This window comes from Melospiza georgiana, chromosome 18 (assembly GCF_028018845.1).
Source record: "Melospiza georgiana isolate bMelGeo1 chromosome 18, bMelGeo1.pri, whole genome shotgun sequence".
NCBI classification, from domain to species: Eukaryota; Metazoa; Chordata; class Aves; order Passeriformes; family Passerellidae; genus Melospiza; species Melospiza georgiana.
The window spans coordinates 12,194,838-12,221,574 of NC_080447.1; the positions used below are offsets into that span (position 1 = coordinate 12,194,838).

At 52.2% G+C, this 26,737-nt stretch overlaps 1 protein-coding gene and 1 long non-coding RNA gene across 3 annotated transcripts in view; both read right to left on the reverse strand.

Moving 5' to 3' along the window:
- Positions 1–2,875: 2,875 nt before the first annotated feature.
- LOC131090958 (uncharacterized) lies at positions 2,876–6,517 on the reverse strand. Its single transcript, XR_009115351.1, has 2 exons — positions 6,149–6,517; positions 2,876–6,108 (listed from the first exon to the last, which is right to left on the reverse strand). It is a non-coding gene; the product is annotated as an uncharacterized LOC131090958 (long non-coding RNA).
- Positions 6,518–6,528: 11 nt separating this feature from the next.
- Positions 6,529–26,737, reverse strand: part of NOS1 (nitric oxide synthase 1) — a 70,919-nt gene continuing 50,710 nt past the window's right edge. For both annotated transcript variants that reach the window (XM_058036663.1, XM_058036662.1), the window contains 16 exons: positions 24,189–24,333; positions 23,805–23,909; positions 22,696–22,754; positions 19,817–19,933; positions 19,072–19,246; positions 18,582–18,720; positions 17,791–17,869; positions 16,457–16,650; positions 15,467–15,636; positions 15,056–15,266; positions 13,646–13,733; positions 13,236–13,357; positions 12,577–12,725; positions 11,655–11,849; positions 10,830–10,948; positions 6,529–9,980 (listed from right to left, as the gene is read on the reverse strand). In XM_058036663.1, the coding sequence (XP_057892646.1) occupies positions 9,965–9,980; positions 10,830–10,948; positions 11,655–11,849; positions 12,577–12,725; positions 13,236–13,357; positions 13,646–13,733; positions 15,056–15,266; positions 15,467–15,636; positions 16,457–16,650; positions 17,791–17,869; positions 18,582–18,720; positions 19,072–19,246; positions 19,817–19,933; positions 22,696–22,754; positions 23,805–23,909; positions 24,189–24,333 (2,083 nt within the window). In that variant the 3' untranslated portion in view covers positions 6,529–9,964. The remainder of the gene's footprint in view (positions 9,981–10,829; positions 10,949–11,654; positions 11,850–12,576; positions 12,726–13,235; positions 13,358–13,645; positions 13,734–15,055; positions 15,267–15,466; positions 15,637–16,456; positions 16,651–17,790; positions 17,870–18,581; positions 18,721–19,071; positions 19,247–19,816; positions 19,934–22,695; positions 22,755–23,804; positions 23,910–24,188; positions 24,334–26,737) is intronic.

The following is a 26,737-nucleotide window of genomic DNA, read 5'->3' on the forward strand; positions in this document are numbered from 1 at the left end:
TGCAATCAGTATTGGGAAAGGCGGCCAGAAAGAGCCAATACATCAATGTGATCAATATTGGAAACAGTGGCCAGAAAGGGACTGCATCAATGTGATCAATATTGGACACGGAGTGCCAAAAAGGGATTGCATCAGTGTGATCAGTATTGGAAATGGGAGCCAAAAAGGGACTGAATCGGTGTGATCAATATCAGAAACAGGGTGCCAAAAAGGGATCTCATAAATGTATGATCAATACTAGAAATGGGGGCCAAAAAGGGACCGAATCAGTGTGATCAATATCAGAAACAGGGTGCCAAAAAGGGATCTCATAAATGTGTATCAGTATTGGGAACAGAGTGCCAAAAAGGGACTGTATCAGTGTGATCAATATTGGAAATGGGGGCCAAAAAGGGAACCAATCAGTGTGATCAATATCAGAAAGAGGTTGCCCAAAAGGAGCCTCATCAATGTGATCAATATTGGAAAGGGGGTGCCAAAAGGGGACCTCATCGATGTGTACCAATAGTGAAAATAGGGTGCACAGGGGGGACCTATCAAAGTGTATCAATATCAGAAAGGAGATTCCAAAAAGGACACCTATCAATGTGTATCAATAGCAAAAAAAGGATGCCAAAAAGGGGCCTCATCAGTGTGTATCAATGATGAAAAGGGGGTGCCCAAAGGGGGCCTTATCTAATCAATACCTACTGTGTATCAATACTTCAGAGGTGGTGCCCAAAGGGGGCTTACAAAATGTATTAATATGGAAAAGGGGGTGCCAAAAGGAGGATCTTATCAGTGGGTATCAATATCTGAAAGGGGGAGCACAAAGGAGGCCTTATCAATGTGTATCAATACCTAAAAGGGAGTGCACACAGGAAACATATCAATGTGTAAAAATATCTCAAAATATGCCAAAAAGAGACTTATCAATGTGTATAAGGTCTCTTAAGGATAAACTGTCTAATTAAGAAATGACACTTAAATTATTTTTATTTTTAACTTAATAACTAATTACCTGTGTTCTGTAATGTGGACTTTTTTATCTAATTGCACAATACTACTTAAATTTGTGAAGAAGGTAAAGGAGAAGGACTAGCTTCCACCTTAAAACCTTTATCTTGTTTATATATATATATATATATATATATATATATATATATATACACATATATGTATATATATGTATATGCATATGTATATATATAAACAAAATAGATATTATTATAAATATTATATACATTGTATATTATAATGTAATTTTTTATATATATATATATATATACATACATGTAATTTTTATATATTACTATATTCTAAAACCTTAAACTCTTAAGTTTTCTACTATGTGATATTTCACACTTCTATTCAAACTCCACACTCATAATCTTAGTTTTATTATTTCATTTTGGAAGCCTTCTCCATGGCCTCAGGTAAATGAAGTGTTCTCTTGAGGGTCAGTGCCTGTCAGCACAGAAAATCTAAAATTCTCGGTAGCTAAGGCTCTAACATACCAGTACCTAAAGGGGTGCACAGAGGGAATATATCAATGTGTAAAAATATCTCAGAAGAGGTACCAAAAAGGGATTTATCAATGTGTATCAGTACCTAAAGGGGTGCACAGAGGGGACCTCATCAATAGGTAGGAATACCTGAAGTGGATCAATGAGTATCAATATCCTGTGCCAGGGCCTGCCCACCCTCCCAGGGAGCAATTCCTTCCCCCTGTCCCACCTAACCCTGCTCTCTGCCAGTGGGAAGCCACTCCTGCCCATGTAAAAATCTCTTTTTTAATAAGTCCCCTTTTCCTTTATATGGGAAAATCATTTTCCCATGGAAAAAGCCATGTCCATGTTTCTGCCTCATTGCCCTGGCCGCTGTCTCATTTCTTTCTTATTTCTTTCTCATTTCTTTCTCATTTCCAGGCCTCTCAGCTCCTGCCTGGACTGCTTTTTCTGTGTTCCCAAGGCTCCAAAATTCACTCTGGATTGCACCCTGTGACATTTCCCCCAAGGACAGAGGATAAATGACAGGATCTGTGTGTTATATATACACATTATATTGGCTTTTTGCAAATAATAAAATGGATTTTATATATGTGGTGCTAAAGTAACTTTTTAATAAAGATATAGTTTTTATTTCTGGTGTTAGTTAAGCTCAGTGAAGTAGCTGATATCAGTGTGCTTGTGTTGAAATGCCTGCTGGGATGGGATAACACCCAGTGAACACAGGATGAGGACCCTGCTATTGATATTCCAGTTATCAGCACTCACTGTCTGAAGGCAGTGTGGAGCAAAGTCCAAAAACTGGTGGTGATAAAAAAGGACTAAAACCACACCCAAAGAATACCCATGCTCTGAAAAGGTGCAACTGAGGAGGTGCCACAAAGTGGTGGTGATAAAAAAGGGCTAAAACCACAATCAAGGAATGTGTGTGCTCTAAAAAGGCAGATCCAAGGAGGAGCCAGGCTAAACAATTCTTGGAACATATAAATTGATATGGGAAAAGTTTACTATGCATAATTGTTTATGAATATGCAACAGTCTGATGTAATTAAAAGGTATTTAAGGGGTACCCTGACGATAACAGGGTGCTCTTGGTTTAGTGCCAAGATAACCTTTGCTCTGTGTTCATTGTCCCCTAGTGTCTTTTATTAAACTTTTTGGCCGTTCCCAGGAGGGTGAAGGTGTTTTTCACACACGAGTGCTGTGACTCAGGCCACCTCACGAGGCTCTGTGTGTGTCTGGCAGGTGAAGGGGTGCTGCCGATTGTCACTGCTATTTGTGGCACCCTGGCATTGCAGGTGGCAGAGCAGAGCGAGGCCAAGGCACCGGCAGAGACCTCGAGCACCTTCTGGTGTTAAAAACCCAGAGAGGAGAGAAGAGCTGCCAGCTTTTAGTTCACTTTTTTATTTGGACCGTAATGCAAACAGGCATAAGTATTCCATAAAATCAGAAGATTGGGACTATACAGAGAGAGGTGCATGCTTCAGAACAACGTGGATATCTTGCAAACAGAGCCAGAGCCAGTCTGAGAGAGGGGCTGGAGCACGGGGGACGAATGGCAGAGATTTTTAGCAGCATTGAGAGCTTGGAGGTAGGGGAAGAACCACGTTTCTGGCTGCTTAAAGCACTGGTAGGATCACACACAGCTCAGGTCACCCCACCCCTGCACAAACCTACCCTGGGATCACACAAAAAGCAGCTACACAGGGAGCTCCCCCTGCCCCACACACACCTGGGGATGGGATGCAAAGTGAGAGTGCCAGGCTCAGATCTTGGCATGGTTTCCTCGAGCGGATGAAGGCACAGTGACCTGAGGGTGTGAGGGGAGCAGGGAGCAGCCAGGGCTTGCAGAACCCACATCTGAAGGGTTTACAATGGAAAATTTGGGAGTTGCCTGCCCCAAAGCTGCCACCTTCCCCAGCCCAGTCCCCGTCCTCACCGTGGCACCGCTGCTCTTCAGGAAAAGGCCACTGGAAAATGAAAGACTCCAACCCAGCCTTTGAGTATGAGACTGAAGGTGCCTGGGGGAGCCAAGGGGATAAATCCCTGCTCCTATTACAAAAATTAATTGGCACTGAACATCAAATTCCCCGGGCAGCTGGCAGAAGTGGTGTTTTTAACTCTGTGCAATGGAAAAAAGTGACGAGTCCTGGCTGAAAGTCACCGTGCTCTGCCTCATCCTCTGCCTGGGGAATTGTGTGTGCACTCTGGAAAAGCTGCACACTGCTCACAAAGCACACACAGCCTGGGGTTTTTAAAGGCATTTCGAGGCAGGAGAGCATGGGAATTCAACCTTGGGAATTGTGAGGATTTGCCTATCTTGCAGGGTTTTAGCAAAGCAGGGGTTTAGCACTGAATCTCACTCACAGGGAGATTCTCCTACCCCATCCCTGCTCCTGAGCATCCTCTGGGCTGCTGGGAAGTGGCTTTTGTTAAGACAGGATTCCATGCCACGATCACACAGAGAGGAGAACACAAAAGCAGGCTCAGAAGCAAGGAGCATTAATGTCTCAGTTAATTAAGGCTGGTTTTGTTGCCCTTGATACATTTGAAAAATCTCCGCCAGCAGTTATTGTAGGAACAAAAAGTTTGATTTGATCCAAATTTGACACACTGGCTGTTTGCTCTCTGTTTGCTTTCCTCACCCCAAAACCAACACATGAAAACAAAGCAGCAAAAAGGAGCCCTGAATTAGCTTCTCTCTTAAACCATCTTTTCCAGTATTTAGCCTTTCAATTTTCCAGGTATTAAGGATGCCCCTGTAAGGAAAATACTTTGCCTGGTGTTTTTCCCTCCTAGATTTCTGCAGAGAGCTGCCCTGCATCCCAGTTCTTGCTTTTCCACAGCTCCAGAACAGCTCTGAAAGCTTTGGATACAGGAGTCTCGCCCAATTCCTCTCTACTGCAATGAGGAATAGCTGCAAAACTTCAGGCTCCTGATAAACCAGGAATTCTCAGGGCCAGCATCACAGGTTTGATTTGCTCACTTTGAGGCTCTTCCTCCCCAAAATCTGGCCAGGTAGGGCGTGGATGAGTGAGGCAGGAGAGCAGCAGCCCTGGCAGTGAGGTGCTGCCACTGCTCAGCTCTGAGCTCACAACCTCTTGGGGTTTCATTCCTGTGATTCCAGGGCTCAAAGTTCCATCAACAGCCAAACATCTGCAGGGGTGGAGGCCAGGAATTGCCAGTCTGCTTCATTTTCCCAGCAGGAAAAAAATAAAAAAGGTGGATCTGCATGGGAATGCTTGGATATGCCGCGAGTTTCCCAAGGTGATTTTCACCTCTCCTAAATTCTGTTTCACCTCTGGAACCAAGTGCTTTAAAGCAGCAGCTTTCTCCCTCTCCCCCAACTCCCTGCTCAGCACAGATGGCCACATGGGAGAAGCTGGAGCTGGGATTTTCCTGGGAAGGGGGAGATTTCCCAGGGATTGCTGGAGCCATGCATTGCAGGCACGTGCAAGCGCAGATTGACACACGCAAAAATATTCTGAAATTGCTGCTGCTGCTGCTGCTGTGCAAGCTGCCAAAATCCCCAGTGCCACTGAAGCCAGCAGGTGTGGAAGGCATTTTGGATCTGGGAGGACTTGGATTCCAGGCTGATTTTATCCAAGTTTAGGATTGCAGGTTTTTCAAGAGCACTGGCCAAATTTTGCTCTCCCCGTTACAGCAGAAGGAATTGTTCTAAAAAACAGGGAGTTACAGCAAAGTTGAATGGTCCTGCAAATGTGTCTCCATCTGTTGTGTGAAGGGACTGTGCTCCCCTCTGGAACTGTCAATGCAATTGCAGAGTTATCAGAGCAGTTCTGAAGCTGAGAACGAGTCCCTGGTGAAAGCAGGAACAGAATCGAGTTCTGAGCATAAAATCATCCTTCCAAAAAATGGTGGGAACCCTCAGGGGGGCAGTGGAATGGCTTCAGTGGTCAGAAGTCAGGAGGCAGCAGCTTTGGCTTGGGCTTGGTCCATGAGGTTGTGAGCACAACCACAACCTCTCCCCTCAGTTTGACCAGAAGGGGGTCTCCAGGGTGTGGGAGATCTCAGCCCAGTCTGTGAGCTCCCCCAGCTCCATCCCCCTGTGGAACCCCAGCTCAGGGAGATGGGGCTGGGTTATCCCAGTTATCCCAGGGGAACAGGGAGCCCGAGGCAGCAGCAGTGCTGTGCTCCCTGCCCAGCACAAGGCACTGGGATCCCTGTGCCCCCAGCAGGGCTGCCAAGGGAGGGATCCCAGGGAAACAGCCAGGATGGGGCAGAGGAGTCCCTCACTGCGAGGGAAGGAGCAGCCACAGGCTGGACACGGGGGCATTGTCCCCTCTGTCCCCACAGCCTCCCTGCAGGGTGTGGCTCCTGGCCAGGACACAGCTGCAGGACTGTGCACACACACCTCAGATCCCTCAGATCCCCGTGCCCAGGGGGTGCACACAGTCCCTGCTCCCCCTGGGGACACACAGGGGACAGGGACAGCACAGAGACACATCCCATCCTCTGGCCAGTTTGGCTCAGCTCCTCTTGAGCAACAAGCTCAGGCCATGATGTGGAGGTGACAGCTCTGTGAGGCTATTCCTGGTGGCAGATGTCTCACTCTTTTAACCATTGTCTCATTGTTTTACCCTTGTCTCATTGTTTTGCCCTTGTCTCATTGTTTTGTCACTGTCTCATTGTTTTGTCACTGTCTCATTGTTTTACCCTTGTCTCATTGTTTTACCCATTGTCTCACTGTTTTACCCTTGTCTCATTGTTTTACCCTTTTCTCATTGTTTTACCATTGTCTCATTGTTTTGCTGTTGTCTCATTGTTTTACCCTTGTCTCACTGTTTTACCCATTGTCTCATTGTTTTACCCTTTTCTCATTGCTTTACCCTTTTCTCATTGCTTTACCCTTGTCTCATTGTTTTACCCTTTTCTCATTGTTTTACCCTTGTCTCTCATAAACAGAAGAGCAACAAACTCCCAGGCAGCCCTTCCCAGGAGATGAAACCTCAGAAACCACCAAGAGCACAGCACTGGGTACCCATGCACTGAGTGGTTTTTCCCTGCTGGTGGGCACAGCAGGGTGGGAAAACACAGAACCTTTCCCCCTGGGATCTCAAATCCATATAATGACTCTCTGTGGACACTTGAAAGAATTAGGAAGTGAAATCTTTGCAGAAAACCCCACTTTGTAGTGTCTTGAAAATCAAACCTCCTGCTCAGAGAAGAGACTCTTTAACACCTGGAGAGTGAAAAGGAGCAGAGCTGCTCCAAATTGGGGTGGTGGTGGTGGTGGAGATCCTCAGGAGGGCCAGGCTGGGTCCCTCAGGTCCAGCACAGAAGGGGTGGGCAGCAGGCACCCAGAGGGGACAGATTTGTCACCTGAGTGCCCCAGATTTGTCACACCCCTATGTGTGTGACCCCTGGAACAGCTCAGGGCCCAGGCTGGGGCAGACCCACCTCCCTCTGTGTTCATAGCAGAGATTTTGTGGCTTCACCTGCACGTCAGAAAGGCCACAGGGAGGTGAGCAGAGGCCAGGCTGGAAGAGCCACATCTCAGGAATAATGAAGCACATCCACAAGTTTCTTTCCCCTGTTGCTAAGGGAGAAAATGGAGCTCGAGGGGAGTGTGAAGCCCCTGCAGGTGGAGGGGATGAAGGGGAGCAGTTCAGACGTCTGAGACTGACTCAACAGCAAAGAGTGAATCAAAATTCCCAGTGGTGCAGCTGGTGAGGAGCCAGCAGGAGCAGAGGCAGCTCAGGGCCCTGGGGGGGTTTAACCTCATGGACCTTCATGGCAGGGAGGGGTTTCTGCTCCAGGTCCAGGTAAGGAGCCTTAAACCAGCGTTTCCCCTCCAGGTGTTTGCTGAGCTCTCTGCCTGGCCCAGACCCTCTGCAGACCCATGGCAGGAGGGTTGTTCTGCCCTGCTGGCTCCCCTGGCAGGGAGATGGAGCTGATGAGCTTTGGGATGCACAAAAAGCAAAATAATCCAGTGGGAGGTGGTACAGCAGGGCAGGCAGGAGGCAGGGCAGGAGGGAAACCTTGCCAGCACCATGGTGGGAGCTGGGAAGAGGACAAAGAGATGTTTCTTTGGGCATTGCCTCCTCCTCCTCCTCATCATCAGGTTGCATCTTCCCTTCTTCTTCTAAAGGAGAACCAGAACATAAAGCAGGAGCCAAAATTTCCCAGAAGAAGAGGATGAGTCTGATTTTCTTTCTGATTTTCTTTCTGATTTTAGCTTTGTTTCTGCAGCCCCAGGATGGGAGTCAAGGCCAAGCTTGCAGCAAGTCCCCAGCTCTGGAGCTCAAGGGTTTTTCTCCCAGTCAGGATCCCTCCCAAACTCACACATCCCAAGCCAAGGGCCCCATCCCTCTGCCTGCCCTGGGATTGGGGTGGGCTGTCCTTTCCTCCGTGCTCTCCAGCTTTCCCCTGCAGGTGACCAAGAGCCGAGGCAGTGCCACAGAGCCGGCCGTGTGTCCCAGCCCTGCCGAGCTCTGGCCACACCGTGGCAGCATTTATTCGTTTTATCCCGTGTTGGATGCTCAGCTGGCACCAGCAGATCTGGATTCTCAAAGTCTCCCGGTGCCTGGAGGCCTTATGCCCCTGGATTTTGGGCTGGAGATGCTTCAGGGAGTCGAAGTTGCAGAAGGTGTCACAGCCCACGGAGGTGTGGCAGGAGATCCTGGCTGAGGGTGGGAATAACAGCACAGCCTGGGATGGTGGGGCTTGTTCCATGGGCTGGGAGAGCAGCAGAGCTCCTGCAGCCCTTTCTGTGCTGCCTTTAGCTCAGGGCAGGTGATCTGAGCCCTGTGAAAGCTCCTGGGCAATCCCTGTGCTGTCAGCAGCTCAGGAGCTCAGCTCCATCCAGGATATCCATGCACAGCTGGGCACAGCAGGGCAGAGGGGAGGAGCAGCAGCTGCCACCTCAAGATGCCAAGCCTGCATCCCTGCCTCCAGCAAGAGCTGCAGCCACGTCCTGCTGTCCTTGTGGTGACACTGAGGGAGGACAAACCTGGGATGGGCAGAGCCAAAAAACGCTGAGGTTCAATCCCTGGATGGGCCATTCATCAGGAGCTGGGCTGGATCCCTGTGGGTCCCTTCAAGTTCAGAATGCTCTGTGATTCTCCAGGCTGCAGCAGCAGGAAGGACACACAAGGTCACATTTGCTTTCCCTTGCAGACAGCTTTTCTCTGTTAAAGCCTTTCTGTTTCCTCCAGCCTTTCTGTGGTTGTGTTAAATTGCTTTTGGGGCCAGGCTCTTGCAGCAGGGCTGAGGTGTGAGCGTGTCAGAGCCCGGCACCTTTGCAGCTGATCTCACCTCCCTTCTCACAGGACAGCTCGTGCCACTGGCAGGTGGCACAGAGGGGCCTCACCCCAAAATGCCACACACATCTCTCTTGGCAGGCAGGTGGCTCCACAGTGGCACTTTCTGCTCCCTGAAATGTGGAAAGGGCTGGGGTTTGCTGTCCCAGAAGTGGTCATGAGATGTGCTAAGAGCTGCTGGCTCTGGCATTTCACGATTCCTCTGTTGGCACGTCCTCAGCAAAGACCTGGAGCCTCTATCCCCCTCCAAGAGCTGCCTTTGTTCCCTCTGGGAGCTGCTTCTGTCCCATCTTCGTGGCTTTCCAGGCTCACCTGGGAGAGGGATCAGGGCATGCAGAGCTCCGGGTGCAGATCAAATATTCCCTGGAAAACCCCCTGGAGAAGTCACTGCCAGGAGCTTTTCCTCAGCCTGTGTGTTCAGAGCTTGTGGGAGAACTTCCATGGCAGCAAAAGTTGGGAGTGAGCAAAAGGAGAGGCTCACAGGGAGCAGGAAAAGAGAGCAGGAGAAGAGAGACAGAGCAGGGCCCGTTTAGGAGCAATTGTGACACATAAATCAGATCAAAAACCACACAGCTGTACCCAGGCTGCTTGGGGATAAATAAAATTCAAGGGAATTGCACATCAACTGCCCCCAGCCTCAGGCATATGCCCAGATTTGTCCAAATCCAGAGAAAAGCCATGAAAACACAAGGATTCAGCCAAGCCCCAAGATGGGGAAAGAGGGAGCCTGGCAGGAACAACCCCCAGCTCTGGACAAGGAACATTGCCCAGCCCCTGCCAGCTCTGCTCACCCCCAGGAACTCCCACAAATGATCACAAAGGTGGTGATTTCATGCAGCTGCAAAATGCCCTCACGGGAAGGAGGGGAAGTGTGGAATTCTGAGAAGAGCCACTGCAGGTTATAAAGCCATCCAACTCCAGTGGGGAAATCCAGGGAAAGGGGAAGGAGGTGAAAAGAAACGGCCACAGGACAAGAGCGAGAGAAGGAGGAAGGAAAGGAAATAAAAGTCATCATCATTATCATCATCATCATCAGGACACAAGAACAGGATGAGAGACAGAGCGCTTTCCATGGGCAGTTCCCCTGGGAAAGGAGCCACCGTGTCCGTGAAATACAAAACCCAGTGCCCTCCAGCTGGAGGGGGCAGCAGGTGCTGGGACTGGTTTGGCATCCCCTGGGGGCGAAGGGTCCAGTTAGGAGCAGAAAACCCTGCAAGGGAAAGGGGAGAAAGGCTGGCCTTAGAGGGAGCAGTGAGGAGCAGAGGGATCACCCTGACCTGGCCTTTCTGTGCTGTGGGCAGGAGTTTACAGAGCTGGGTGGCCTGGGCAGCAAGGTGACCTTTAGCCCTATCCACAGGTGGGAAACTGAGGCACTCTGGTAGAGTCCAGACCCCAGAGGATGTGATTCCTTGGAGAAAAAATCCTGCCAAACCTCAGAGATGTGGGGAAACCCACTCCAGGCACTACACAGGGAAGGGGTTTCACCCCAAGCTGCCAAGGGCCAGCACAAGGAGCGTGATCCATGCAGCTGCCCAGCCTTTATCCTAAATAATCCTTCTGCTCAGCCAGGGAAAATCCCACCATGACCAAGCTGAGCAAATGGCAAGACTTGGTAGAGCAGAAACAAACACGGCAAATGTCAAAATTTCTTTTTTACTTTTTTTTTTTTTTTTTTTTTTTTTTTTTTTTTTTTTTTTTAAACTTCTGGTTGTTTTTGCAACAGCAGGGAGAAAATCTCTGGATCTTTCCTGAAGGGGCATGGAGAGCTCAACATCTGGACCCAGCAGCTGGGGAGAGCCACCCCTGCCTGTGGGTTTTGCCAGCCTGGAAGCAGGCAGCAGGCAGGACCATTTTCCTTTGGATGGGATCGTCAGATCTGAGCACACCAGCGCAATAAATTGGGATTTATCCTAGAGAGGTGACAGCTATTCCAGAGCAAAAATCAGTGTGCCTTCCTCAGCCTCTGCTTCAAGGCGTGCACAAAAGCCAAAGCTTCCTTTCCCATCCTTTCCCAGCCCCTGAGGTGGCTGCAGGGGTTAAAACAAAGGTGTGGACTCACTCATCCGTGTCTTTTTTGCTCTCCTCGATGAAGGCGATGGACTCGGATCTAAGGCGGTTTGTCACCTCGTACGTGCGCAGGGTGACTCCAAAAATATCCTCGTGGTACCGGCTGTCATCCTGGCAGGGAGGGTGGCAGAGGGAAAAAGGGCATTGGTGAGCACTCAGGGTCAGCCCCAGCAAAACCCTGCGTGGTGGGGAGGCAGCACAAGTGCAGGAGAGGGTTTGGGCTTTGTCATGAGGGACAGAGTGACCTTCCCAAGGTCACACCCCACCCTGGGCACAGTGGGGCTGTTCTGTGCTTTAGACCCCCTCAGCAGCTGGAAATTCCTGGCCGGCAGGGGCACAGTCTGTGCACAGGCAGAGGCTCTGTGTTCCCTTGGATGGGGCCTGGATGGAGGAGGGGAGAGGGTTCAGAAGGGGAAATCCCACAGGAGTCATGCTGAGTTATCCTCCTGGGGAGAAGCAGAGCTGTTCCATGGGTCTGTGTCCCAAACTGAGCTCACTTAAGCTTCAGCTTCATCATTTATGTCTGGCACAGGGCACACAGACAGGGAGATTTGCAGCAGGGACCCACAAAACACCCTGATAAATCCATTTTGTGATGGATGGCCAACAAGCCCTGCCAGAAGCACCCAAAAGCGCCAGCACCGGTGCTCAACCCGCTGCCCAGAGGAGCCAGGTGACCTCCCTGCACACAGACACCTTTGGCATGTCCCTCTGCTGACCCTCCCTGGGCACAGGGGGCAGGCAGCAGGTGCAGTGCCCCCGGCAGGAGTGGCAGTGGTGGCACGCAGGGGTGGCGGTGGTGGCACAGAGCACTCACCCGCAGCTTGCTGAGGAAGGCTCCTGCCTCCTCTGCTGACAGCTGGCCCTGCTGCCTCACGATGAGCTGCACGGCCTTGAGGACGTCCCCGGCCATGGTGACATCCCCGCAGACGTAGATGTGGCCTCCCTGCTCCTTCAGAGCTTTGAACACGGTCTGGGCCAGCTGCTCCTGTAACACGTCCTGCACGTATTTCTGAGGGATGAGGAGGGAGCTGGGATTAACCCTGGGGAGAGCACTGAGGGGTCACCCCTCTTTGGGGGCTACAGATGTGCCTTGCAGCACCCACAGTGACAAAAAAGCAGCAAAGCATCCTTCTGCTCTTGCATGGGCACACCTGCACCATCTCTGCCATTGCCAGGCTCAGTGGGAATTTGGAGCAGGTATTTGCAGTGGCTGTGGGTCACTTCACTGGGTGACATCCTTTCTCCTTTCTCCTTTCTCCTTTTTCCTTTCCTTTCCTTTCCTTTCCTTTCCTTTCCTTTCCTTTCCTTTCCTTTCCTTTCCTTTCCTTTCCTTTCCTTTCCTTTCCTTTCCTTTCCTTTCCTTTCCTTTCCTTTTCCTTTCCTTTCCTTTCCTTTCCTTTCCTTTCCTTTCCTTTCCTTTCCTTTCCTTTCCTTTCCTTTCCTTTCCTTTCCTTTCCTTTCCTTTCCTTTCCCTTTCCTTTCCTTTCCCCCTTTTTCCTTCCCCCTTCTCCTCTCCTTTCCCCTTTCCCATTCCCCTTTCCCCTCCTCCTCTCCCACGTGGATGGCAGCAGGAGCAGCCTGGGCACACATTCCAGCTGGAACTGGGATGGTGACACACCCTGGGAATGGTGCCCACAGGGAAGGGGACAACTCTGCCCATTTCTGTGCCCCAGGGATGAGCCACCACTGCCAGGGACCCAGCCCAGGCTGGGCAGCATTCCCAGGGCTGTGCCCACCTTTGGTCTGTCAGGTTCCCGGGAATAGGCCGTGTACAGCTCTCTGAAGACACCCTGGCTCTTGGCAAACAGCGTCTCCTCCTTGTAGATGTGGTCGATCCTGGACTGCCGGCAGCCAAACACCAGCACCATGGGGCACGGCTTCAGCCCTGGGGACAGTGTGGGGACAGCTCACAGCCCTGGGGACACCAATTCTCCTGAGGGGCCACCAGTTCCCATGAGCCATCTCCAATTCCCACCAGCCACCTCTAGTTCCCACCAGCCGCCTCCCTCCAGACTGCCACCACATCTGCTGGGACACCCCCAGCAGGGTGGGATCCCCATCCCAACACCCCAAGCAAGGGTTCCAAAAACCTGTGTGAGGTGAGGAAGGACAACCCTACCCAAAACGGCCCCACCCAAACTCTGTGTGAGGTGAAGAAGGAGACAGCCCGACCCAAAATCTGTGAGGTGAGGAAGGACAGCCCAACCCAAACTCTGTGTGAGGTGAAACAGGGGACAGCTCAGTCCAAAATCTGTGTGAGGTGAGGAACAGGATGGCCCCACCCAAAATCTGTGTGAGGAAGAAGCAGGGGACATCACTGTCCAAAATCTGTGTCAGGTGAGGAAGAGGATGGCCCCACCCAAGCTCTGTGAGGTGAGGAAGAGGACGGCCCCACCTTTGTGCTGGATGTCGAAGAGCCGCTGCTGCCAGAAGCTGCGGAAGGGGGCGATGCCGGTGCCGGGGCCGATGAGGATGCAGGGCACCTGGGGGTCCTGGGGCAGGTGGAACCCGGGGGCACTGCACACAGCAAAGCTCCAGTTAAACACCAGCAGGGTGTTCCCTCTGCCCACAGCCAGCTGAGACACCTCCCAGAGAATGAGGGGTAGGAAATGAGGTGAAACCCCAGGATGTGACATTTTGTGCAGAATTTCCCTCAAAGGGGAACCATTTGCTCACAAACCCAGCCCTGTTTTCTCAGCCCAGTACCAGCCCTGTTTTCTCCCGCTGTGACAGCAATCAAGAGAGCTCACCCTGTGAGGGGTCTCACCCCCTCCTCCTCAGGCCTGGCCTCTGTGGGTCACTCACCCTCGTACAAAGCAGGGAACCACTTCATCCGTCTGGATCCGACTGAGCCACGAGGAGCACACTCCATGGTGGATGGGTCCCTCTCCATCTGGGAAGGGAGAAGTGGAGGTCTGTACCTGGCACATCGCTGTTTTCTTTCCTCAAACCCTCCCTACTACATCCTGCATGAACACTTCCCTGAAACATTTCATACCTCAGCATCCATTCTCCATGAACTTGGCAGAGTTTGGCACTTGGATCCCTCTGTGGAGCTACCCAGGACCCTGACCTGGCAGAGCTGGACCTCCACGATCCTTAGGGAGCACCCAGCTCTCCTTTTGACCTTTTTGGCAGCATCCTGATGCTCCCAAACAGAAACCCTCAATGGCAGCTCTACTGTGTCCTCCCTGTGTCCTGCAGAGCACCAGGGCTGTGTCCATCCACACCATGACCATGCTTGGACACATCAGTGTCACTGCTACACAAGTTTGGCTACTGGGAATGTGGATTTTGTGGTGGGCAAACACAATCCTACATGGAGCTTGGGTTATGGACCTGTCTGTTTCAAGCTGAAAGGTGTAGCTGGGGCTGTGTGTTTCTATTCCCATCTCTCAGAGCTGGGGCAGTTCTCTGCTGTTCATGGGCAGTTTTTTCTTTATCTCTCCCACAGCCAACCCTCCCTCCAGGAGATCTCTGCTGTCCATGGCCACTGAGTGTCCCTGCAGGGCTGATCCAATCCCAGCATCCCATGGGGAGATGCTCCGCCCAGGGGAGGAGCCAAGCATTCCTGCCTGGATCCAATCTGAGCCTGGCACAGCACAGCAGCCTTTGCCCCCTGCACTGCTGGAGGAGCAGCTTTCTGCTGCCCTGCATGGCCAGAGGGAGCCCAGGCCCATCTGCAGCAGCCCTGGAGCTGCAGAGGAAAACTCCCCCCTTGTGCAGGATCCCTGCTGCAGCAGAGCCACAGCTGGCACTGCAGGAGGGCTGAGCCCCCATGGGATGGGGCTGGGACACCCCCCTGACACACAGGAGTCAGCTCCTATTCTGACTCTGGCAGTGGTTTTTTTTTGTTTTTTGTATTGCATTTGTATTTTTAATTTTCCTAGTAAAGAACTGTTATTCCTACTCCCATATCTTTGCCTGAGAGCCCCTTAATTTCAAATTTATAATAATTCAGGCAGAGGGGGTTTGCATTTTCAATTTCAGGGGAGGCTGTTGCCTTCCTTAGCAGACACCTGGCTTTTAAACCAAGATACTGGCTGAGAAGTGTCACCTCTGTGTCACTGCCACTCTCCATGACATGGGACAGCAATGCCATGGTTTGGGGGAATCTTGCAGCAATCCTTTTCTTTAAAGGCACATCTCCCTGCCAGAGGTTTGGTGTGGCTGCCCCTGCGCTGTTTCCCCCAGAGCCCAGCCCTGGGGCGGTACCTCGGGTGCGGTAGGACACCACAGCCACGGTGAGGTGCACCTCCCCTGGGTACATCTCTGGGGACGAGCTGATGGAGTAGTAGCGAGGCTGCAGGAGGGGCAGCTGGGTCAGCAGCAGCGTGGAGGGCATCTGCACCGAGGGGAACTCCTCCAGCACCTCCACGATCGTGGGGTTCTTGGACCACTTCCACTCCTCGTACTCCTGCAAGCCCTGGGAAAGAGGGAAGGAGGAGAGAGCTGCAGGATCCACCTTTTCCCACGAGGTCCATGGCAAAGCTGGAGTGAGGAGCAGTGAAGGCACCCTGAGCAGAGCTCAGGAGACTCAGCCTAAGCACAGTGTGGGATGGAAATGCCCTGGCTGGGCTGTGATTGCCCCCAGGGCTTGCAGAACCCGAGGCTTGGGCTCTTTACCTTGCTGAGGACCTGCAGACGTTTCTTCTCCTTGTCACTGGTGGCCAGCAGAGCAAACTGCTGCAGCAGCAGCGGGGTGGGAGGGGTGGTGATGTCCAGGTAGTACTTGAAGGCCTGGAAGATGGTGCAGGGTGGGACACGGTTCTCATCTGTCCAGTTACTGATGACACCTGCCAGGAGGGAATCCAGCACGAGCCTGGGATCAGCTGAGCAGCAGAGACCAGGTGGGCAAATCCTGGTTTCCATCCCCCTCTGAGACACTGGATTAGGGTTTTCTATCTCCAGCAGGGATTCAGGAAATCCCTGAAATCTGGTGTTGGGATGCCCCCTCCACATCCTGTAACTCTTCTTCCCAGTCCTAGACCTTACTCTTTCTAAGGGAACATAAATACCTTTAGCTTTTCCATGGAAAATCTTCCCCAAGGCCACGCCCATCCTTCTGTCACAGACATCTTTTATGAAAAATCCTTTCCTTAGGATTTTTCCTGCTGAGAATCTGAGAGGCCTCAGGAACAAAATGTAAACATTGATTATCTGCTGCTGTGGAATGCAACAGGTGCATCTATGATTGGTCTCATGTGGTCGTTTCTAATTAATGGCCAATCACAGTCAAGCCTTTGTTATTCATTCCTTCCTTTCTATTCTTAGCTAGCCTTCTGATGAAATCCTTTCTTCTATTCTTTTAGCATAGTTTTAATATAATATATATGATAAAATAATAAATCAGCCTTCTGAAACATGGAGTCAGATCCTTATCTCTTCCCTCATCCTCAGACCCCTGTGAACAGTCACACCCTTCAACCCCTTGCTCCACATCCCAAGTGCAGACAAGCAATGGCTCTGGGCAGGGCAGGGACGAAGGAGGAGCTCCCAATCCACACAAACACAGCAGACAGATGAAAATAATTCTCCTGGGGCCACCCACCTCCCTGAGGAGCTACAAGAACTTCAGGGAAAGGAGGAGAGAGGCCACCTGTGCTCCCTGGTTACCTAGAGCTGTGCTTCTCTCCTCCAGCAGCTCCACCTTCACCAGCTGGTTGGTTGGAGGGGCATCCTCAAGCCTGTCGATGAGGGCATTGACCAAGTCCTCGTGGTTGCCCGGGAAGACGCCCAGGTGGTCCCCAGGCTGGTACTGCAGCTCTTGGTGCCCGTTGGTGTGCAGGCGCAGGAAAATTGTCAGGCGGCTGCAGGGGAAGGAGCAAAAGTGGTTTGGGGGATCCTTCCCCAAAATCACTGACTTTGGGATGGTATTTGGGAAAGCCCCCAAAGATCCCTCAGGGATCCTGAGCCCTGGCCTCAGGAGCTGCTGGTGAGCTGGACAGGGGTGGTGGCACGGCCAAGCTGTGGTGGCAGGGCCAAGCTGTGGTGGCCATCTCACCAAGGTCACAGCAGGGAGAAGGGACCCTGCAGCACGCCCTGACTCACCCTTTTAAAAGGAGAGAACCAATTGAACCTCTTGCTCAGCAATTTTATCCTTCCTTCACTGCCCCTCTGTCGGGATCTCTAGCTTGTCAGAGTAACCACGAGAAAAGTTCAAAAGTCTTTTTTCCCAGCCCAGTGCTCAAAGAAGGAGTCAGAGCTCTTCATTTCTCGGTCTCAAGGTTGTTCATTGTTTCTTATCTATAAAAAATTTTCTCCTGCCTTGCTGAGGTCCATCCAGCAGGACAGTTCCAGGCACTCTGCCTGCCCCAGGGCAGTGTTATGTCTTTATACTAAAAACTACATGTACAATGTTTACAATTACTTTCCAATACCTATCACCTCTGTTAGACAGTGAGCTTCTTCTCTAAACCAATCTGTAAGTGCCAACATCACAGCAGAAGATGGAGGCCAAGAAGAAGGAGAAGAAAGGCTGGACACACCCAGTTCCCTCCATCTTGCCTCCTGAACCCCCATACCAAAACCTCAAAATCTACTTTTCCACCCCATGATAACTTCACTATTGTTCTACCTAAACTGTTGTGGCTTGCTGATCTTCATACAAGGTTGGTAATTTGTTCCATGGGTCATAATCAAACCCACAGGTGTTTTGGGCTTTGTGCCAGGGCTTCTGAGCCCCCTGGCAAGGGGTCCTGCCCATCCTGGACAGCCAGAGGGATGTCTTGGTTTCCCACACCCCTGCAGCCAGCTCCCCATCCCATGGGCTGAGGGAGGGACCAGCAGGAATTCCACCGTGCATGGAGGGCAGGAACACCCCCTCTGCCTTCCAGGCTGACTCATGGCCTGCACAAAGGTGGATTCCACAGACATCCAGGTCTCAAGGGCTGTTTGTAGCACTGTTCTGGGTGCCCCAGGTGTGTGCTTAGGATAGCTGCATCTCCTACCTGGACTTGGGGCTCTGCAGGTTCTGCCGTGTGAGGAGCCGGGCTGCATAGACACGTTTTTTGTGGATGCTGTACAGTCCTGAGGAGGATAAGAGCCAGGGAAGGGATTCAGCAGAGCATGGCCAAGGCTTCTGTAGGACCATGGTGGGTTCATCCCCTCAGACCAGAGCTGACCACAGGGGTTTGACCTCCCTCCTGTGAGCCCAAGGGATCAGGAACCCCAGGGGTGACCCAAGCATGTTTTTTTAGTGACAGAGGATTCCAAAACCACCCCTGTGACACTCAGGGCAGTGCCCTCACAATGCCCACAGCTCCTCTTGCTGCCTGGCTGGCAGGAGAGCGCCTGGGTTTGGGCAGAGCTGAGCTGGTGCTGCAGGAGCTGCAGGAGCCGTGCTGAGGGGCCAGGTGTCCATGGGCTGACCTGCCTTTGCTTCACAACACTCCATGGAGCAGCCTTGGAAAAAATAAGCCTGGAAAGATCCCAGTTTTCCAGTTCCTTGCTTCAAAAAATGGGGTCAGAAGGAGGGAGAGCAGATCAGGCCCAAACATCTCTGTTACAGACACAGACAGGACCGGCCTGAGGGGCATGGGGCTGCTCCTCGGGCCTGGGATGGGGGCAAAGGCAGGGCTGAAATGGCCTGAGGGGCCTGGGGCTGCTCCTTGGGGATGAGATGAAGGGAAAGGCAGGGCTGAAACACTGGGAATTTAACAGAGACAAAAAAAGGGGTTTGGCCCCTCTACCCCTGTGTGTTGCCCACGTTCCCCACAGGCAGAGCCCTCCAGGCCTGTACCTTGTGTGAGCTCCGGGGCCTCAGCCACATAGGTCAGGCGGAACTTGCTCCTCTTCCAGCTGCGGTCGTTGCTGATCAGGGAGTTGTTGGCTTTCTCGATGTTCACGTCGTCCCCCACGCAGAACACGTCACACGCTGCCTGCAGCACCCACCAGGCCCTCAGGCACCTCCTCAGCCCAGCCCAGCCCAAATGACCCCCTCATCCCGGCCCACATGGACAAGGAGCCCCCAGCAGTGTGGGGCTGGACTAGTGGCCATGGACATTGCTCATGCTGCTCTCCTTCCCACATATCTGGGATGATGCAGGGATTCAACACGTCGGTGACCTTTGGGTGGTCAGCACAAAGCAGAGCATCAGCTCCACCCTCTTTGCTGTGGGCTGGGGCGGTGCTGGAGCATCCCGGTGCCAGGAAGGGGAGGCTGGGTTCAGATCCAGCTCCAAGCTCTGTCCTTCTCCCCCCTGCTCCAGCCTGCAGCCCCTCAAGGTTACCTTGAAGACCTTCTTGGCCCAGGTCCTGAAGGATTCCTCCTGGCCACAGAGCTCATCCCCCTCTCCCATGCGGAGGATCCTCTCTCCCCCCAGCTCCTCCAGCAGCGTGTCCACGGCGCGGGCGAAGGCGCAGAAGTGGGGGTAAGCCCTGGAGCCCAGCCCAAACACGGAGAACCTGTGCAAAGATGGCTCAGCTGTGGCTGCTCAGCTGGGAGGGACCCTGAGGGGGAAGGTAATCCCACCAGAAGACACCAGAGTTTACTAATGTGGTCCCTAAATTGTAGGGCTCACAACTCTCTCACACACATGAGGTGATGAGCTGTTTTTAACCCCAGTGTGCAGCGGGGTGACTCACCACAATGCAGCTGTTTTCACTTGCTATATGAACAATTTATTCTGAGAATTCATTTGATGTGTGGCTTTGGTGAAAATTTGCAGTTTGTGCTGCACTGGAGACCACATGTCTGGGTAGCAAGTCAGCAAATGACAGGTCAAGTTCAAAAGCTTCATCCAGATATAGCTATTAAGCTTTAAAAATCGCAGCTATTGATCTGGATTATTTCAGTTCAGAGCCAGGTCTCATAGAAACACGACAGGAAAAGGGATCTTTTAGATATGCCAGAGCACAGCTGGCCCCTCCTGTCCCACCACCACGCACAGCAGCCTGGAGGGGTCTGCACATCACCCAAACACCTCAGGGTGAGGTGGGGTCTGTGCAGCACCAGCTCCTGCCCTGACCCTTTACCTGACGTTTGCCAGGGGCCCCGTGCTCTCGAAGTTGTCCCTGGGGTCAGGGCCATCACTGGAGGATTTCCGTGCATCCGAGTAAGAGGAGACGCTGTTGAACCGGACCTTGTAGCTCCTGTGGGCAACAACAGCAGCCAGGCTCACACTGGGGGCACCCCCTGGCTTTGGAGCTCACAGTGGGGCTCCAAAGCACAGCTGAGGGCTCACAACTCCACCAGCAGGCAGTGTGGAAGAGGAGAGGAATGTGCTCCCTCCGGGGGTAAGGCCATAGCAACCCCTGTGCATCCTCAGCTGGAGCAGGGATGCTCCATGAAGTCCTGGTCACCTCCCACAGTGACACAGAGCTGCCAGGACCTTGGGCTCTACCTGCCCTTCCCTGGCAGCACACAAGGTCAGGTGTGTGTCTGAAGAGATGTTCTGAGGGTTCTTTCATTCATAGGAAGTGGGAAATTAAAAAAAAAACCCAAAAAACAGAGTGAGAGAAGAAGGGGTGAGGAGGGGGAAGGGGAGCTGAGGAAAAAAAAATAAAATCTGACAACAGCAGAAGTATTTCTGAATTGAGCCATCTCCCAAAATTGCTCCGCACAAGAGTTTCTAAATTTACAGGCAGAGCAGTGAGCAGCGAGCAGCGCTGTGTGCATGAGTCATGGCACAGCTCCTGCAGCCGGCACGGCACGGCACGGGAGAGCATGGCATGGCATGGCACAGCACAGCACAGGAGAGCATGGCCTGATCCAGGGACAGCTGGGTTACAGAGCCCCAGGGCCACCTCTGCCAGGGACAGCTGGGTCACAGAGCCCCAGGGCCACCTCTGCCCCTCAGCCTCCCCCCTCTCCCCAGACCTCCACGCCTTCCTGCTCCTCCACTCAGCTGGCCCTGGCCATAGCCTCCCCTGGGTTATCCCGGGTTAGCTGGCCTCCCTCCCCAACCTCTGAGGTGCTCCAAGCTCATCTTGCAGTGTGGGGGATTTTCTGCAATCCAGGCTCTGTTCAGGGCAGCAGGACCCTCTGGATTAGAGGGACACAAAGCCCAAATTGCCCAGCTGAGTGTTGGCCCAAGGCTGGGACAGCAGCTGGAACGAGGAGGTCCCTGTGGTGTGGGATGGATGGGCTGCATTTCAACAGCAGGCTTGGAATAGGAATGCTTTAGAAAACCCTTGGAAAACCCTTGGGAAACCCTTGCTCTAAGACATGAGGAGCCAAATACCAAACCCAGCACAGCCTCAGGGCTGTGGGCAGAGAGCCCTGACAGGCTTCTGTGACACTATCACACTAAGGCCACCCTGCCCTGAGGGTCTCAGCATTCCCTGGGGGAGCTGGGACTCCATGGGCTGCTCTCTCCAGGTGTCTTTAACCAGGCTGACACTGTCCCTCTTCCCCCCACTGCCTCCTCCAGGTCTCCTTTTCTCATTGCAAAAGGTTTTTTGAGTGCTTGATGTTAGCAAGGTCCTGGATATTGGCTGGGGCAATGCCAAAAAGAGAAGCTGTGGATCCCTGGATCCCTGGAAGTGTCCAAGGCCAGGCTGGACAGGCCTTGGAGCAGCTGGGACAGTGCAGGGTGTCTCTGCCTGGTTCTGAGAAGCTCATACCAGTCCTTAAATCACACTTGGAGGTGTCTGGGACAGCAAGCACCGAGCTCAGGGGCTTTTAACCTCCTCAAATCTGCCTGACCAGCCATGGGCAGCACATCTGCCCCCAAGGAGAAGATCCTTGGGGTGAGAACCATGTGTGGAACGTCCCTTCTCCATCCTCAGCCCCCCACGGCAGCCTGCTCTGTCACTGTCCCCATTGAGGCACGAGGCCATGAGGAGCCTGCTGGGTTTTCAGCAGGGATCCATCAGCAGGACCAGCTCTGGAGAGCCACAAACTGGTCCCTGTCACCACCCTGGAGTCAGGGCCATCCCAGCACAAACTGGTCCCTGTGGGCTTGTCACCAGCCTGGAGTCAGGGCCATCCCAGCACAAACTGGTCCCTGTGTGTTTGTCACCACCCTGGGGACAGGGCCATCACAGACAAACTGGTCCCTGTGTGTTTGTCACCACCCTGGGGACAGGGCCATCCCAGCACAGACTGGTCCCTGTGTGTTTGTCACCACCCTGGTGACACTGCCCTGAGCCAGGGTGCTGGAATTGCCCTGGATCCCTCCTGAATTAAGGAGCAGCCCTGTGCCAGTTGTCAGCTCAGGAGATATTCCAGGGCACAGCAGTGACCCAGTTCAGGGAAATATTTTATTCTTCGCAGCTAAAATTAGAGGAGACCCCAAATGATCATTGTCAGAGCCCTCCCTTCCTTTCCCCCCCTGGGATTGGCACAAAGCTCATCCTCGCCTGAAGGGGGATTTTCTACAATCCCACGTTCTGTCTCCTAGGTACCCGTTACAAACATCACAGGATTATCACAGCTCTTATTTTCCCTAGAAATCTTTTCACACCATGCATGGAGCTAAATCTGGTTCTCCAGCCCTCCCCCACCTACATCTGCAAGCCTGGGAACTCCCTTCTACCTCCAACTCTTACTATTTCGGTGCCTCCTGGACAGGCTCTGGCTCTCAGAATCGATGATTTTGGGGAAATTCCTATTTTTATCTGTTTTTTTCACAGATTTCTGCCTCTTCAAAATGAAGAGAGAAGCTTTGAAATGTCACCCCAGGGAATTACAAGCTGGGATCCACAGGCACCCCTGAATCTGTGTTTTTATCCTCCCTGGGACCTCCAGTCTCTCCATTCCCTGGATGTCCAGGCTGGTCCCATTCCTGGATATTTGCAAATGTGAGATCTGCCCGAGGGTTTCCCACTCCCCTGTGAGAGGATGGAGGCAGTGAACTTGTCTTGTATGCTGGGGTTTGGTCTGGGAAGGGAAGGGGTTGGAGTGCTCTTACTTCCTCTCCTCCAGGTTGGAGTTGGGATTCTTCATCTCCATTAATGCACAGCCAAATTTCTACAGAAAAAGAACAAAAAAAGGCCATCAGTTTTGCCAGGTTTTGCAGGAAACCCAGCCCTGAGCACAGCCTGGGCTGTGGCTCTGCTCCCTGCTCACTGCCCAGGTCACAGCCCCCCAGCCAGGGCACTGTCACCTTCTGTGTGACACTGCTAGGGGTCACAAAGGATGAACTTAACATCGGATCAGTGGCTGTGTCATGGCAGGGAACCAGGAGATGTCCCTGCTCCAGAGCAGCCTGGAGGCAGCTGCAGCACCTGGACCTGTTTGGGGTCCTTCCTGCTCAGTCTGAGCCAAGCAAGGACATTCCTGGCCCTGTCCCCTACTGTCCCCTTGTTGAAGATTGCAATGCAAGATGTTTTCCATTCCCATCTGTATGGCAGATTCCCTTTGTCAAGTGGGCAGTTTGCCTTATCTCTCTCTTTGAGTGACCACATTCACACCTCCCTGGGAGGGGACATTGCTGATAACAGCTATTGAATGTCCCTGCATGGCTGATAAGAACTACAGCATCCCATTGGGAGATGTGAGCCCAGGGGGAGGAGCCAAGCATTCCTACCCAGATATAATCCAGAGGTTCTGAGACACCAGCAGGGCTTCTGCACTGGATTCCCCAGAGGAACAGCAGCTGCCTCTCCTTCCACTGGATCTTCAGAGGAAGAATCCATCCTTCTCTACAGGATCCCTGCTCCAGCAGAACCACCCCTGACACTGCAGGAGGGCTGAGCCACAATTCCAATGGCACTGCCACCAACACCCTGACCCACAGGGTGTCAGGTTGGGTTCTGACTCTGTCACTGTTGTTCTAGCATACTGCATTGTTTATTTTATCCTTTTGTTTTTTTTTTTTCTTTTCCCTATTAAAGAACTGTTATTTTCTGCTCCCATATTTTTGCCTGAGAGCCCCTTAATTTAAAATTTATAGCAATTCAGAGGGGTGGGGAGGGTTTAAATTCTCCATTTCAGGGGAGGCTCCTGTCTTCCTTAACAGACTCCTGTCTTTCCAAACCAAGACACCCCTGCTATCTCCTGCTGTCCCTGCTGTCCTACCTCTCCGTTCTCAGGCGGGTCCCCGTTGCCGAAGGTGCTGGTGACCACCAGGACCATGGTCTCGTGCTCCAGGTGCACCACATCATACTCATCCATGGCCATCACCTGGGGGCACAGAGAGGGCACAGAGAGCTGGGAGCCTCCTGGGCAGGCTGGGGATGGGGACAGCACATCCCTGCTGGGATCTCTGCATGGGCAGGGTGGGAACAGGAGCCTGGAGGGACAGGGCCAGCCATGGGGCTGCCTCCAGAGGGGCCACAGTTGCAATCAGTGCAGGAAATCAGGGATTTTCTCCACCCCAGACCCACAAGGGCACACCCTGAAGGCCATTGGCAGCTGTTTCCACACCATGATCTCACACCCAGCACGTGTCAGGAGCAATACCTTGGCATCAAAGGCGTGTTTGAAGATCTCACAGAGGGTTTTTGCATAGACCTGGGACTTCCCCGTCTCCGTGGCATAGAGGATGGTGGCCTTGACCCTCTTGGCCATGGCTTGGCCCATCAGCTTGGCTGAGAACTTCACAGCCCTGGGAAGCAGGAATAGATCCCAGTCAGAGCTTGGACCTGACCTCCCCCTCTAGCCCAGACCTTTTAATTTCCTATTAAATGAACAGCCTTACAAAGCTGCAGCATCAATTTTTTGGTTCTCTCATGGCAAACAGGGAAGCCTGGAAGAGCTTGAGTTGTCAGAGAGGAAAAGGAGATGAGGAAGCTTGGACAGAGCTCAAACACCTGGATGGGGTGAAGGAGGAAAATGCTAAGCCAGGCATGGGGGACGCAGAAACAGAAGAATCAGGGGAAAGGAAAGGAAAAAGGAAAAAGGAAAAGGAAAAAGGAAAAGGAAAAAGAAAAGAAAAGAAAAGAAAAGAAAAGAAAAGAAAAGAAAAGAAAAGAAAAGAAAAGAAAAGAAAAGAAAAGAAAAGAAAAGAAAAGAAAAGAAAAGAAAAGAAAAGAAAAGAAAAGAAAAGAATAACAGAAGATCTGGAACCAACCAGAGCGGGAGCTACAGGAGGAACAGCAGCTCCTCCATCCCTTAAATCCAACCCAGCCCTGCTCCACACAGAGCCTGGGGACACCCAGGTCACACCCAGCTGTCCCAGTGCCTGTGATTTGCACTCTGGTGACACCCAGCCCTCCCCTGGGAGGAGCAGGCTGAGGGGTGGCACATTTATCCCAGCCTGGTGCCCAGCTGGCTCTTTCCTGTGCCCCAGCCATGCCTGGGGGCTTTTCCTCCAGTTTTCCCCCTGGCTCAGGGTGCACAGAGGGGCCCTGGGGGCCCTCAGCCTCTCTCCACCCTGGCCCAGGTGATGCAGCACCAGGAATGCTGATTCCTTATCTGTGGCACCACTGGGAGCACCAGAACAGGGGTTGTGGGTTCGTCATTTTAGGGACATTCATATCACATCAACACTGTTCTTCCTACATTCCAAACATTTATTTTCTAAGTGGACCGCCAAGCTTTTAAATGGGGCCACCAGAAGGGCAGAAATCCATCAGGTCGGGATTTAGGCTGCTGTTGCAACAGGGAAAGGTGATTTTAGGGAGGCTGAGGGAGCACAAAGCCTCTCTGTGGCCTCTGCAGGAGGAAGGGCTGCCTGATTCACTCTGACAGCCCTTGCCCCAGGTTTTTGAGTTCAGCAGGGCTCTTGCAACCCCTTCAGAGGAGCTGTGGGGAACTGAGGCTGCAGCTGGAGTGTGACTGTGTTCACAGGGGTTTTATGTTGAGGGAAGAGACTAAGATCTGACTTCATGTTTCAGAAAGCTTGATTTATTATTTTATGATATATTACATTTAAACTATACTAAAAGAACAGAAAAAAAAGTTTCATCAGAAAGCTAGCTAAGCTAAGAAGAGAAAAGAATAATAACAAAAGTTTGTGGCTCGGACAAAGAGCCCGAGCCAGCTGGGCTGTGATTGGCCATTAATTAGAAACAAGCACATGAGACCAATCACAGATGCACCTGTTGCATTCCACAGCAGCAGATAATCAATGTTTACATTTTGTTCCTGAGGCCTCTCAGCTTCTCAGGAGGAAAAATCCTAAAGAAAAGATTTTTCATAAAAAGATGTCTGTGACACTGGAGTGGTCACACTGGGCGGGAGGAGCCCAGCTTGCCCCTGCTCCTCCTGCCCACTCTGGATCTGGGGAATCATTTAGGGAGGACAAAAAGAGGAAAGGAGAGGTAGAAACTCCTGCAGGCTGGTTTATCCTGCCTGCCCCTAGCAGGGTCAGCCTCAGGAATATTTCTGTTTGCTGCTGCAGTTCTGCCTGTGGTGGCAGTATCCCCTGTCCCCAGGGCAGGGACTGCAGGTCTGAAGCCTCAGATTTGGACAGATTTAGTCAGATTTTTGAGTCTGAGCAGGCACCAAATCATGCTCAAGGCTCTGCCTCTTCTTCAGCTGATAAGCTCAGATCCAGACAGGATTAATGGCGAATTACAAAAACAATTCCTTTCCCTACACCAGGAACAATGGAGATTTTGTTTTAAATGACCTGCCACGCTCACATTTTTATAAAACCATCCCTCAATGGGGCAGAGGGGAGCAATAAAAGCATTTTTTCCTCCAAACTCCATGAATCCTCCTGCTCTTCCCCCGGCCCCAGTGTCACATTCTTCAGCTGCTGCTCCTGTTTATGGATGCACCACGGAGAGCAGCTCGCAGGAGGTGACAGCTGAAGAGTGGGAGCAAATTGATGGCAGGGATTTGGGGAAACTGAAGCGTGGGGAGATGCTGTGACGAGCCAGGGCCACCTGGCAGCCTGGCCACCGTCCCCAGGGCACACCCAGCCCTGCTCCTGCCTGCCAATGGCCCCCAGGGGAGGAATTTGGGCCAGAATCAGCCAAATTGTGCTTCATTCCTGCATCCCTGCTGCTGCTGAGGAGCCTTGGCAGGCAGGAGGGCCTGGGGTGGCCCCTTGCCAGGGGTCA